At 32.1% G+C, this 13,285-nt stretch overlaps 1 protein-coding gene across 9 annotated transcripts in view; it reads left to right on the top strand.

Moving 5' to 3' along the window:
- Positions 1 to 8,155: 8,155 nt before the first annotated feature.
- The window catches only part of LOC144970176 (uncharacterized), a 22,338-nt gene continuing 17,208 nt past the window's right edge, over positions 8,156 to 13,285 (top strand). Inside the window, exons 1-2 of one of the 9 annotated variants that reach the window (XM_078909533.1) lie at positions 8,570 to 8,822; positions 9,275 to 9,344. Coding sequence is in view for 1 of the 9 variants with exons in the window: in XM_078909529.1 (XP_078765655.1) it covers positions 12,152 to 12,170 (19 nt within the window). In the remaining 8 variants the exon portion in view is untranslated. The other 8 variants (XM_078909537.1, XM_078909531.1, XM_078909532.1 and 5 more) reach the window with 8 other exon arrangements.

The following is a 13,285-nucleotide window of genomic DNA, read 5'->3' as shown; positions in this document are numbered from 1 at the left end:
CAAAAAGTCGTAATATGACTTACAACACTAAAGCAATAAGAATGAATTTGATCCGTCCAAATAGTGTATTCAATATGGGAGTTGATCGATTCTCAGCGATTTATCGGTCGATTTGTTGCCGCAGTGATTATGAAAGGTGTGTCAAAAACATTACGTTATCGACGATTAAGTAAGTGGATGTGAATGAAAATGGAAGCAACGCCAGTCTAATGTTGACGCAGTGCTTGGCTTGGGACAACATGCGGGAGCTGTATAAACAATCCCTCTCTAACATGTAATGCACACAAATCAAGACGTCCCCTTTTGACATAAATTCGATATGGACCGCTTAATAAAAACACATTTTAAAAATTCTGGTTTAAAAAACTCGTCCGTTAAATATCGATCGATTAAATGACTTCATTGATCCTAAGTTTGAGAGTTGTTTTTGTTTTTGTTTTTGTTTTTTGTTTGTTTTGTTTTTTATAAGTAGATGGTCATTTTAATCGATAGATAGTTGACGGACAAATGTACTGGCCAAACATTTTTAAAACGAGTTTTGTTTTTTTCCAGAGTACGTTAGTTAAGTGGTATTCGGCTAGGATGTCCGTGAGCTCATCTCTATTTATTTACTACACCCTAGTTGTTGAGTAATGTGGAGAGATTTTGAACTCTCGTTTGTTAGTTATGAGTCTGCTCTAGCACGTTATGACCAGTATTTCCATGCATCTCCAGATAATAATAATAATAATAATAATAATAATAATAATAATAATAATAATAATAATAATAATAATAATAATAATAATAATAATAATAATAATGGTATAGATTTATAGTGCGCCAAACATCCCTTCATCGGGAGGGCTCTAGGTCAAAGTCACAAACTGATGATGGGATAATGCCTGTATTTCATAGATTATTTCCTTGAATGCATCAAAACTGTAAGAAAATTAGTTAACTTGAACGAAATATTTCTCTCATAATAACTTCAAATTTCACTTCACCTTTAGTTTGAATGAATGTAGTTGATTGATTATGTGGTCGTACTGATTTTGTCAATTTTATGTGATCTACTCACACAGGCCGTCAGTTTAGAAAAAGAGGTGCAAAGAAACGTATCAGAGGATTTAAATCCCAATATCTTCACATACGTTTAATACTCACAAAAAAAAAAAAAATAGAATGTATTCTATTTATTCACCAACAGGGAAATCTTTCTTTATGGTCTAGAGATAGCCAGGGCTTCAGGTACGGCGCAGCCCCGCAAACTGAGCAATAGTGGCGACGTTTGTTTGCTCAAGGAGAAAAACAAGATACCGACGGCGGGGTCCTAACTCGGGGCCCATAACAGTTCAACGCCTTATACACTCGACCATCTCGAAATAGGATGGCTGAGCAAAGTATCGGAGGAAAAACCAACTAATACTGGAAATGGAAAGGCAAATTATAATGAAGAAGACTGTGACATATAAAATCACTTGGATGTGTTTGTATTGCCGATTAAGTCCTTATCTCCATTGCATCTGACAGCAGTCTGACATTGCTAATATGGCCTGCAACATTTAAGCAACCTTATATTGAATAGCGATTGGAGTAACAAATAAAAAAGTCACATTACTAACGTTCTTCCTGATTAATAATAAGAATGTCATATTCATTTTAAACATACATACATAATATATATCGAAATAGATAGGAGAGAGAGAGAGAGAGAGAGAGAGAGAGAGAGAGAGAGAGAGAGAGATGAGTGTGTGTGTGTGTGTGTGTGTGTGTGTGTGTGTGTGTGTGTGTGCGTGCGTGCGTGCTACTGCAACTTTGCAATATAAGGCCGATTTGTTTTGACAAATAGACGGAGGGGAATAGACGTAAAATCATCTCCTTAGAACCCATGATCCATTAATTTCAAGAATTTTTCACTCTGCCTTTTCGAATTCTTAAAATATATAATTTGAGTTGGTTTGGAGAGAAGAGGTAGCTAAATTTCAAAAGGTTTCATTTAAAATTTCGACTCTTATCTTTATTACAAGTGACAGCAGATTATGATGAGATTGTTTGTTTAAACCCCAATGAATAATACAATCTTGATTGTTGGAAATATCACTAGGTCTGTTTTCCCTGATCTAATAAATCTGATTTTAATAATCTTAAAATTCAAAGTCTCTGGTTTGAGAGTTTTTGACAGGCTGGGGGTTGTTTTTAATCGATCTATTTAATGGATGAATTTTATGGCCAATATATTTTTAAAAGATTCAAAGTATGGAAGTGTTGTCATTCATTTATGTTAAGTTAATTGTCGGTATCTAGTGTCTTCAAAAGGCGCTGGCTTCCGGCGACAACAGACGTGTTGTGAATGTTTACCTATTTTCTACACATATTTTTAGTCATTTATCATTCAATCGCCGGAATTAACGCCTAATTTTTATTCAAAATGGATGTGAAGTATATATTGTTCCTGATTTTTATATTTATTAGTATATTTATAAGCATAAATGGTGTTTTAGCCTGTGATTTTGCTGCCAAAATAAGCCTATCGATAACTTATACTCCAGAGACTCTCCGATCCCTCCAACCCGTGTCACCCCCACCACCCACTATTGACACATCATTTATTACAGTAAGAAAGAGGGGGAGAAAAGGAGGAATAAAAACAAAATTTAACAGACGGCCTTTTCGTCCATTTTTACCCTGTGTAGTGACAGATAATGTAAGATCACTGAAAAACAAAATTGATGAACTGTTTTCACTGTGTCGTTTTAATAGTGACTTTCGTCAAGCCTCCATAATAGCGTTAACAGAGACTTGGCTATCTCCTCACATACCATCATCATGTTTTAATATTGAACAATATTCACTATTTCGAGGAGATCGGACTAATGTAAATAAACAAACTGGGGGTGGGGTGTGCACATATATTAACAACAAATGGTGCCACCCCAATAACTGTCAGATAAAGAAAATGTATTGTGACGATGATATTGAATTTATTACTGTTTCGTCACGACCATATTATCTACCCCGGGAATATACTCATGTCATCATCATCAACGTCTACATTCCACCATCATCAGACAACACCACAGCGAAAAATATTTTGAGGAAAGAAATACAGGACATTCTAATTAAGTCACCCGATGCCGTATTGATGGTCACTGGCGATTTTAACCAATGTAACGATTTTACTCTCCCGGGACTTCATCAATACGTGGACTGCGAGACAAGGGACAAAAAAACATTAGATTTATTCCTGTGTAATATTAAAAATAGTTATAAATGTTTACCCCGTGCCCCATTAGGTTTATCTGACCACTGCATGCTCTTGCTACTCCCCACCTACCGCCCTGTTTTTAAACGTGTAAAACCAGTAAAGAAAAGTGTACAGATCTGGAATGGAAGTGTGTGTGAAGATTTGCGTGGTTGTTTTGAATGCACTGACTGGAATGTTTTTATCGAATCATGTGATAGTGTGGATGAGCTGAATGACTGTGTGAGTGAGTATTTAAAATTCTGTGAACAGCTAGTGTCTTGTAAAAAAGAAATAAAATATTATCCTAACAACAAGCCTTGGATAACAAAAGATCTAAAACTTTTATTGAACCAAAAGAAAACTCTCTATACTAGTGGAAACAAAAAAGATCTGAAAACAAAACAAAAAGAGATAAAGAGGGTAATATCTAGTTGTAGAGATAAGTACAAAAATAAAATTGAAAAATGCTTTTCTTCTGGGGATATACGGGACACGTGGCGGGGGCTTAAAACTGCTGTTAACTATAATCCAAAGCCCACGATTATATCAGAAGATATCGAAATTGAAACTTTAAATAAATTTTATTCACGTTTCGACACAGCAAACAAATTTGATATTGAAAATGAAAAACATAAATTAGACAGGGCTTTGGAAGATGAAATGACTATTGAGGTAAGTGAAGAGGAAACGAGATTCGTATTTTCGAAACTAAACGAGAGGAAGGCTGCTGGGCCGGATGGATTGAAAGGAAAACTATTAAAAGAATGTGCCCACCAGCTTTCCCCCATTTATATACATATTTTTAACTGGTCCCTCCAATGCGTTTCGATCCCTGAAATTTGGAAAACTTCAAAAATTATTCCTGTTCCAAAAAAAGAAAAACTTGAAACTATGAACGATCTCAGACCTGTTGCACTGACTTCAATAGTCATGAAATCTTTAGAAAAACTTGTTCTTGTTAAAATTAGGAATCAGTTTATGCCATTGAGTGATAGTCATCAATTTGCTTACAAACCAGGACGTGGCGTAGAGGATGCCATTTTGCTGTTTACAAACAACATCTACAGGCATCTAGATCACGCTAGGAGCTATTGCAGATTGCTTTTTGCAGATTTTTCTTCAGCGTTCAATACAATGCAACCTCAGTTGGTTGTTCAAAAATTGACTAGTCTGAATTTAAACAAGTATATAATTGCTTGGGTGCTCGAATTTCTTACGGAGAGAGCACAATATGTTCAATTAGGACAAAACAAATCTTCCTGTATAACTACAAATACTGGGGCTCCTCAAGGTTGTGTATTGTCCCCTGTATTATTCACAATATACACGAATGACTGTAGAAGTCAAAACCTGAGTGTACCTTTAATAAAGTTTGCAGATGACACCGCTCTTCAAGGCCTCATAACAAATGGCAACGAAGTGGCTTATAGGCAAGAAATTGATAGATTTGTGTCTTGGTGTGATGCCCACCACCTAGAGCTTAACATAAGCAAGACAAAGGAGCTAGTGATTGACTTTAGGAGAGTGAAGGAACCGATAGAACCGTTAAAATTAAAGGACCAATTCGTCCAGCGAGTTCCTCACTACAAATACCTTGGTGTAACGATTGATGACAGGCTCAAGTGGGATGAACACTTGAAAATAATTAGGCATAAGATGTGCAGACGTACATATTTTTTATCAAAACTCTCTCAGTTTAGAATAGATAAAACCCTCTGCACATTATTTTATAGAGCAGTAATCGAAAGTGTTTTGTCATTTTGTATAACAGCTTGGGGAGGCAATTGCTTAGCAGTGGAAAGGAACAAAATAAATTCAAATATTAAAAAATCCATTAAACGCTATATAAATGATGTTGACGATGTAGATCTTTTATACGAGAAATTTTGTATAAATAAAATAACTAAAATATTAAATGACCAGTATCATCCACTAAGACCATCAATTATTATGTCAGAAAGAAGTGGTCGCCCTTTCTCTATTTCAACGAAAACAGAGAGACACCGAAAATCTTTTCTGCCGTCCAGTATTAGGCTTTATAACAACAAGCAATAATCATTTTATATAATTATTTCTCATTTTTACTTTTTAAAAATATAAATATTAATTTATTTGTTTTGCAATCTTTTCAATTTTCAATTTATAGTGACAGTTTTAACTATTTTACAGTGTTGAAATTATTCATATTATAAAGCGCAGCTCTGGTTATAGAGCTGCTCCTTTTTATATATATACATCCTATTTCCATTGTATTTTTATCTTATGTGTAAATTATAACACGTCTGTACAAAAAATTTCCTTTTTGGGATGCAATAAAGTATTATTATTATTATTATTATTATTATTATTATTATTATTATTATTATTATTATTATTATTAATATTATTATTATTATTATTGATGTTTGAAATTTGAAATGCGCTCCAATGCTAACTTTGTTGATCCAAGAAACAACAAAAGTAATTATTTTCTTTACCGCTAAATTTGATCTATCTGCATGAATAGATTCGGTTCATGAATCTATCTTTGTCTCATCTTTTTGCGGCTCTTTTCACCCATAGGGTTGTCTCGTATGCTACATTAGCTACATGACAATGACCAATTTCTATTTCTAGCTCTGTGTGTGTTTTATTTTATTTTTTAAAGATTACAATCCGTTTCTAATAATGTGGGCGAGAATGAATGTATTTCACCATGTTGTCATCCGAATTTGACATAAACCGACTGGTGAGGATAATAAATCAAATTTGGCATCTTTTTTCCTTTTAAAAACTGTGATCATTTGTTAAAACTCTGATATCCAAAGCCTTTAACATTGTATGTCATATTAATAGATTAAAAAATATATTATATTATAATTGCTCTTCCAGATTACTTAAATAACCGGGGATTAAAATCCGCCCTTCTAACAACATATTCAGAAAAGTGAGTGGAGCAGGCACCCGCGACCTTATAACACGGGTCGTGGATAGCTCACACGGTAAAGTCACGATCTCCCCGGCCAGGCGGAGTTGTCGTACCAGTAAGGTCGCGGGTTCGAGCCCCAATGGCCGCCGTGAAGTTTTTATTATCTGTTGTCTTCTGGCAATTTCCTACTCACTTCATTTCTTGTTATTATCTAACAACATATGAAGTGAGAAATTTTACTCCAGTCAGTATCAAATAAAAGACTCCTTCCCATTGCCAGCACCGGAAGACACAGAAACTATGTCGTATGTAAATAAAATGAGGCAATTCATTCCAAATAAACAACACACACGATGTGATTCAATACCATTTTCATAAGTAAATACATACAGATGGGTGTATTGTTCGTTGTTTTGTCTTCGAGAACCAATGACATCCTTCTTTAAAGGGTCTATCAAACAAAAACATCATGACCCAGAGGAGGGAGAGGGGGGGGGGGGGGGGGGGGGGGGGTAAATGTGTTTATGTTGTGATTAACACCCTTATCTATATTGTTGATGACAGCAAATTTATGGCATTTGTTTGTCATAAGCATTAATGTTTACACCCGACGTGCACTTATTTGCAGGTCTGATAACCCACATTGTCATGAGCTCATTGTTGTAATGGAAATAATAATAAATGTGGCAAAATATTATCCATAACAACAATACTAAATCAAGTCCATAATTGTGTTTGAATATCACACCTGCAAATGTGTATACGTAGCTTACCACCTATTCTGCCTCAAAAGAACGATAATTATTTTTCAATGAAACTTTGCATTCGTCCCTTAACAAAACAATTTCACAAGATTCAAATGTAAATATACAAATTAAAGTATAAAAGCTTTTACAACAAGAATTTAATTGGTATTCTTTATAACATGGACTTGGTAAATAGTAGATAAAAATGTAAGAGTTGTAATGTATAAAAATGGTATTAAACAATTTATGATTATTAAATTATGGAATCTTCTTGCTAATAAAGGTGTGTTTTCATTTCAATAATAATAGAATTTCAAATGTATACTATTATCAACGTAGATTTAATTATACTGAATAAATAGTTAACGAATTGCTAAAGCTTTTATTGGAAATTAAGATAGAAACAAAATGAAAAAAAATGTTCTTTTCTCTTTTTATTTATGACTCCTATGAGGTTTGATCGGGGGAATTTTATTAAAATGTATGTCTGATTCCCTTTTTAATAAAACCCGAGACCTTCCCATGCTTCAAGCTCATCTTGCATTTACAAGTGGCGATTTTAATATTTCATTAAGAAAAGAACCAAAAAATACTTGAACTTTTATATAGGACAATATCCACTAAACGTGCTGAAAGCGCTTTTACAAGGGGTCTCTAGTTAACAGCACACTTAACATGTAGGACGAGACAGGACGCCTGTTAGAGGATATTACAATTTTTTTTTCCGACAGAGACAAAGTTGTTGACGACCAGGTACTTATTTTACACATGAGTACGCTGAGAGAATGTAAGTAAAGTGCCTTTTTCCAAGTACTCAAATATGCGCCGCTCAGAGCGGGACTCCAACCCAGGACCTTCCGATCCGAAGGCCAGTGCCATACCACAAGACCACATCGCCGCACAGACAACATAGCCGCACATTAAGAACTTACTAACCGGTATATTATTTATACTCTAAATGATTACATTACACAATGGGTTTAAAAAACTGACGAGTTATAATAGGTATAACTTTTGAAAGTGTTGGAAAAGTGTGGATAAAGTTGATACTATGTCCAAAATTTTTGGAACATTTAAAAAACTATTACTGCTGATCTATCGCCAGTTTTGGTTTATTTTTTTTTATCCAACGGTTAGAAACCAATGCAAATGATTTTTTTCTAACAACTTATTATTGCAGTATTTTTGTATGAACGTCACACAAACGTTCTTAAGGCGCAGTCTCATAAATACTTTTTCCTTAATATAATAATATGCTCTTTAATTATACCATTCAGACTTGAACTAAAGAAAGGTGATTCATACAGAGGGGTGATTTTGTTGGCTATTTGACATGGAATGTTTATTCTGAGTCGCTATTGACGATCCCAGTCGGAAGACTATTATGTTGTCTACAATAACAAAGAGCTAAGAGAGGAAGGCGTTTTCTGTCTCCAGACTAAACTGATCTGATTGTTATAATATTTTATTGGTTTGAAAGTGTGGAAAGCTTTCAGTAAGGGTGAATGCTCAGAATGCTGCCATACAAATTGGAGTAAGTAACATTTACTGTACAGGATAAGTGGTGATAAGTAAAAGCGTGCAAAGTGAGAACAAAATCTGGCGTTCTCTTTTATTTCTGCAACTAAACACACACACACACACACACACACACACACACATATATATATATATATTACATATATATATATATATATTATATATATATATAGGACTAGGTGCACATATTAGCGTTATGATAACCGAACGGAATTATAAGCTGGATTTAACAGTGTTGCAATGGACAATATTTTACATTTGGTTTGAGAGTATTTCTATTACAACAATGAGCACATAACAGGTTGGGTTATCAGATCTGAAAATAAGTGGACGTTGATCTAGAACAATTTCAAACGTGTTTTTTTTTTTGTCTCAAATTATTTTTAATTTTGTATTATTTTGGGTTTGAATTGTTTCTTTCTGTTGTTTCCATAGGCTTGTTTTGGGTTTCTTTTTTTTCTGTTAATTTTTCTGTTTCTGATTTTGTAGATTTTTCTTGGTCTCGATTCGATTTTTTTACTTAAGATTTCGATTTTTTTAAAAAGCGTTATAGGTCATTTAATCATGCTTTAGAATATTTTATTTTCTTTCCATGTGGCAACTGTGTATTTTTAACATCTTGATGAAGTTGATGTAATTGTTAATTTAACTCAAAAATAAATATACATAAAAGATACATTTCATGGTTTATGTGCGTAAGTGTTAAATTTAGAAGTTAAACTTAAGGTAAACGTGCCTTTTGACATAATGTCTGGTTCTTAAATATAGTTTATAACAATAAAAGCAAATAGAAACTGTCGACAAAGGTCACATTTTGATTCGCGTTTGACGATAGTCTGAGAATTTCCAATCTAGGCTTTTTTGTGATTACACTTGAGAAGAATATTTAAACACTGTCCACAATAAAAGTCAAGGACATAAAGAGGTAAGTCTGTTTAGTCCCCAGACTAAAACCATTATGGTATTGTTATTGGATCAAACACGTTGAGAGGTTGCTAGTTGCCAGTAAAGGTTTGACTATGTCGGGCTCTGGTACAACTTATACTGGTGTTAGAGGGCTTTAATAAGCAGTAAGTAAGTAGCTAAGAAATATCATGATATATACAGTGTGTGGATAGGGATTAGTGGCTTCCTTTTGTTGTAGTAAGTACTTTTTGGGATTTATTTTTGAAATATAGATTAAAATGTGCTGGCCAATTTATTCTCTTAATAAAAGCTGTATGTTTTTTTAATACAGTGTTTGTGAGTTTATAGATAAGTACAATTTGGGAGTAATATATTGATGATTTTAAATGGTGGTATTCGTAAATTAATGAATATTATGAAGTAATATAGTTTCTGTTTTCTTTGTTTGTTTGTGCTTTTTTTTTCTTTTTTTTTTTTTGTTTGCGGGGGGGGGGGGGGGGTGATATACTAGTGTTCTTTTTAGAAAGGATAAATATGTACATGATTATAAAATGCGATAGTCAAAATACAAGTTGATTTAATAATAATAATAATAATAATAATAATAATAATAATAATAATAATAATAATAATAATAATAATATAATAATAATAATAATAATAATAATAATAAAATAATAATGATAATGATGATAATAATAATAATAATAATGATAATAATGATGATAATGATGATGATGATGATGAAGATGATGATGATGATAATGATGATAATGATGATGATGATTGTGATGATAGTCGTGATGCATTTCAGGGTGATAAAGATGTTGATAATTGTGATGATTACGTAATGTGGTGGGAGCTAAATGCCTTTATAGCAAAAATATTACAAGAGTTAAAGAAGAAAACACCACAGTGTGATATAAACGACGTCTCAGCCGTTTCAAGACTAAGCTGAATGAATGTATAAATATAAATCAAATGTGTTCAACAGAATTGATATAACACCTCAAATAATGAAAGCAAAAAGAAAAAAATTGGAGCTTTTTTATAGAGCAATATCCACTAAATGTGTTCAAAACGCTTTACAAGAGATCCCCAGCAATCGGAGGCATTTAACCTGTAAACGAGACATGACGTTTGCTTGTTTTGTTCATTCGCATTCATTCTTCTCTCATTCGTTTTCAGTGTCTCATTCATCGTATTTTGTTGACAAATGTAAAACCCGAATCGTCCACATCATCGGCTGTCTTCGTAAATAAAATTCAAGCTTCTATTCCATCTATAACATTATAATGGTTTTCTATTTTGTTTTGTTTTTTTTTTGTTTGCTGATTTTATTATTATTATTGTTATTATTATTATTATTATTATTATTATTATTATATTATTATTATTATTATTATTATTATTATTATTATTATTATTATTATTATTATTATTATTATATTATTATTATAATTATTATTATTATATTTTATTTTTTATTATTATTATTATTATTATTATTATATAATGTTATATATTATCATATTAATTATAATATTATTATTATTATTATTATTATTATTATTATTATCATTATTATTATCATTATTTTTTTTATTTTTTTTTTAAATTTTTTGTTGCTTGTTTTGTTTTGATTGGAACGGCATGCTAGCTTTGCCAACAATAATGCCTTATCAATATCCTTATCCAAACACTATAAAACAAATCTATAAACGAGTTGTCACAAACACGGTTTTTAGAAATCATTCATTGTTTGCTCAATTCCCACCGCTATCGGTTATCGATGGTTGAGTTACTATCACAAATCAATCGCAATAAGCTAATCGTGTGTTTCAATCTCCTTCTCTCTCTCTCTCTTTCTTGATCGTGAAAATGGTTTTGATTGACGCTTTTGAATATAATATTATTTATTATCGTGGGCTACCTCGATTTCTCTTTCATTGAGTGTTAATAATAATAATTTACCGTAATTATTGACGTAGTTAGCTATTTAATAAACTCAGTGAAGTATTAATGTGTTATTTGCATAATGGTTACTTAATATAAAGGAAAGTGTTTCATTCATTCATTGATGAAGAATTGAGCCGCCCTCCTGTGACGATAATAATTTTTAATTATTGGGTAAGAGATTTGAATGGTGGTTAAGAAATAATATTTGGAGTTGTTGTGGTGATAGAGGATATTTTTCTCAGTCTTCCATATACGGTTAGTAGAAAATTTCGTGTTTTTTTCAATTACAGTATTTGTGTCAAGCATCTGTGTTTGTTTTATAATATTCTTAATTTTGGTGACTTGTAACATTATGTTGTTGGCGATAACGCAGATAGAAAATTACAAAATAAAGTAATCTAAATTTAAGCCTGACAGCCACGACGGACTTATGCTATTTTATAATTATTTTTTTTTCATATTTGTATTTTTATTATTTTCTTCTGCATTGCATCACCATTAAAAAAATATCTTACATTTAAAGTTATTTCGTTTCAAGAAATAAATAGATAATTGGATTTAAGATTTTAATGAGTACAAAAAGTAGTGAAGAATGTCGTGTCGGAAACAATAACAAAAAGAAAAGAGTCAGCTCGTAATCAGATCATTTGTAAAATTTTAGCTATGATTATATCACGTAAAGTTGAATGTTATACTTTCAAGAATCAATTCGAAACTTTATATAATTTGGATCTTAGTCTCTTTTTTCCGTTATCAACAACCCTTAATACTTAATACTTATTATGCACTGTCGATTATGTGTTGTGTAGAGTTCAAAACGTAATTGTATTGTGATCCTTTAGTACATTAAATATATACATATATTTGATGGACCTTTATCACAGTGGTGAGTGTACAGTTAATACAGTTAATCTTGACAATTCTCTCTCTCTCTCTCTCTCTCTCTCTCTCTCTCTCTCTCTCTCTCTCTCTCTCTCTCTTTCTTTCTTTCTTTCTTTCTTTCTTTCTCTCTCTCTCTCTCTCTCTCTCTCTCTTTCTCTTCTAAAATTGAATACATTTTTCCACGATTCTGAAATTAAAGCAAAAACTACTAAACAAGATGATAATAAGCTTAAGATAGATAAAAGAATATGAATTTTACTAAATTTCTCATTAACAATACTCGTTAATGCGTAATATTAATTTAGCTAGATAGTTAAATTCAAAGACATTACATTTGGAATACTACTACTTGTCAAATTAATTAATACTGTTTGCCAGAGATTACACAGTTCTTTTGAGGTTGAACTAGATATTTTTTTATAAATATAAATCCATATGATCATTTACATAGCGCATTTCTTCGTTTTCTCATGCTCTATACGTCTTTTAATGCTTCATTTATATTTCTTGCTCTTATTTGTACAGAGTTCACGTTCCAATTTAGGCATCCTACTTTTTGTAATGTCACAGTCAAAATAGCCGTTATTTGCTATAGCTATTATAACATATTCACACCTGAGTCGAGTAGTGAAATGTGAATAAAGTGCCGCACCCAAAGATACGACACCGGAAGCAGAGATTAATATTTATTGTTACCCGTCAATTTAATAAATGAGAACAAGCTCGCTTGACTTAGCTCGAAGTCAAGCTTAGCTTCCGACGACAACAGCAAAATAAGCTTTGTGTTTCTACAATCCGAACAAATATACTGGTATAAGAGACGATGGGCTAAAATGAAAGAATGTTGCGTTTTTTTTGCCTTAATGTTAAACACCACGAAATGTAAAAACCAATATTTGTATTCGTTGGTGAAAGTATTACTTGAAACTAACAACCATAATAGTTTATAATTTTAAACAGAAAGGCCTTACAACATGTGTGAAACATAATTGATTACTTGTAGGTTTGTGTGACTAAAGGAGTGAAGCTACGTTAATATGATTGGTACACTATTTAGTATAACATATTACTATATTATTGGTAGGTACATTTGATAATGTCCAGGCTAATTTTTATATT

This window comes from Berghia stephanieae, chromosome 4 (genome assembly GCF_034508935.2).
Source record: "Berghia stephanieae isolate SIO BIC M18660-M18661 chromosome 4, UCSD_Bste_1.3, whole genome shotgun sequence".
Lineage (NCBI taxonomy): Eukaryota > Metazoa > Mollusca > Gastropoda > Nudibranchia > Aeolidiidae > Berghia > Berghia stephanieae.
The sequence above is the reverse complement of the archived record's forward strand: the minus strand, read 5'-3'. Positions and strand labels throughout refer to the sequence as shown.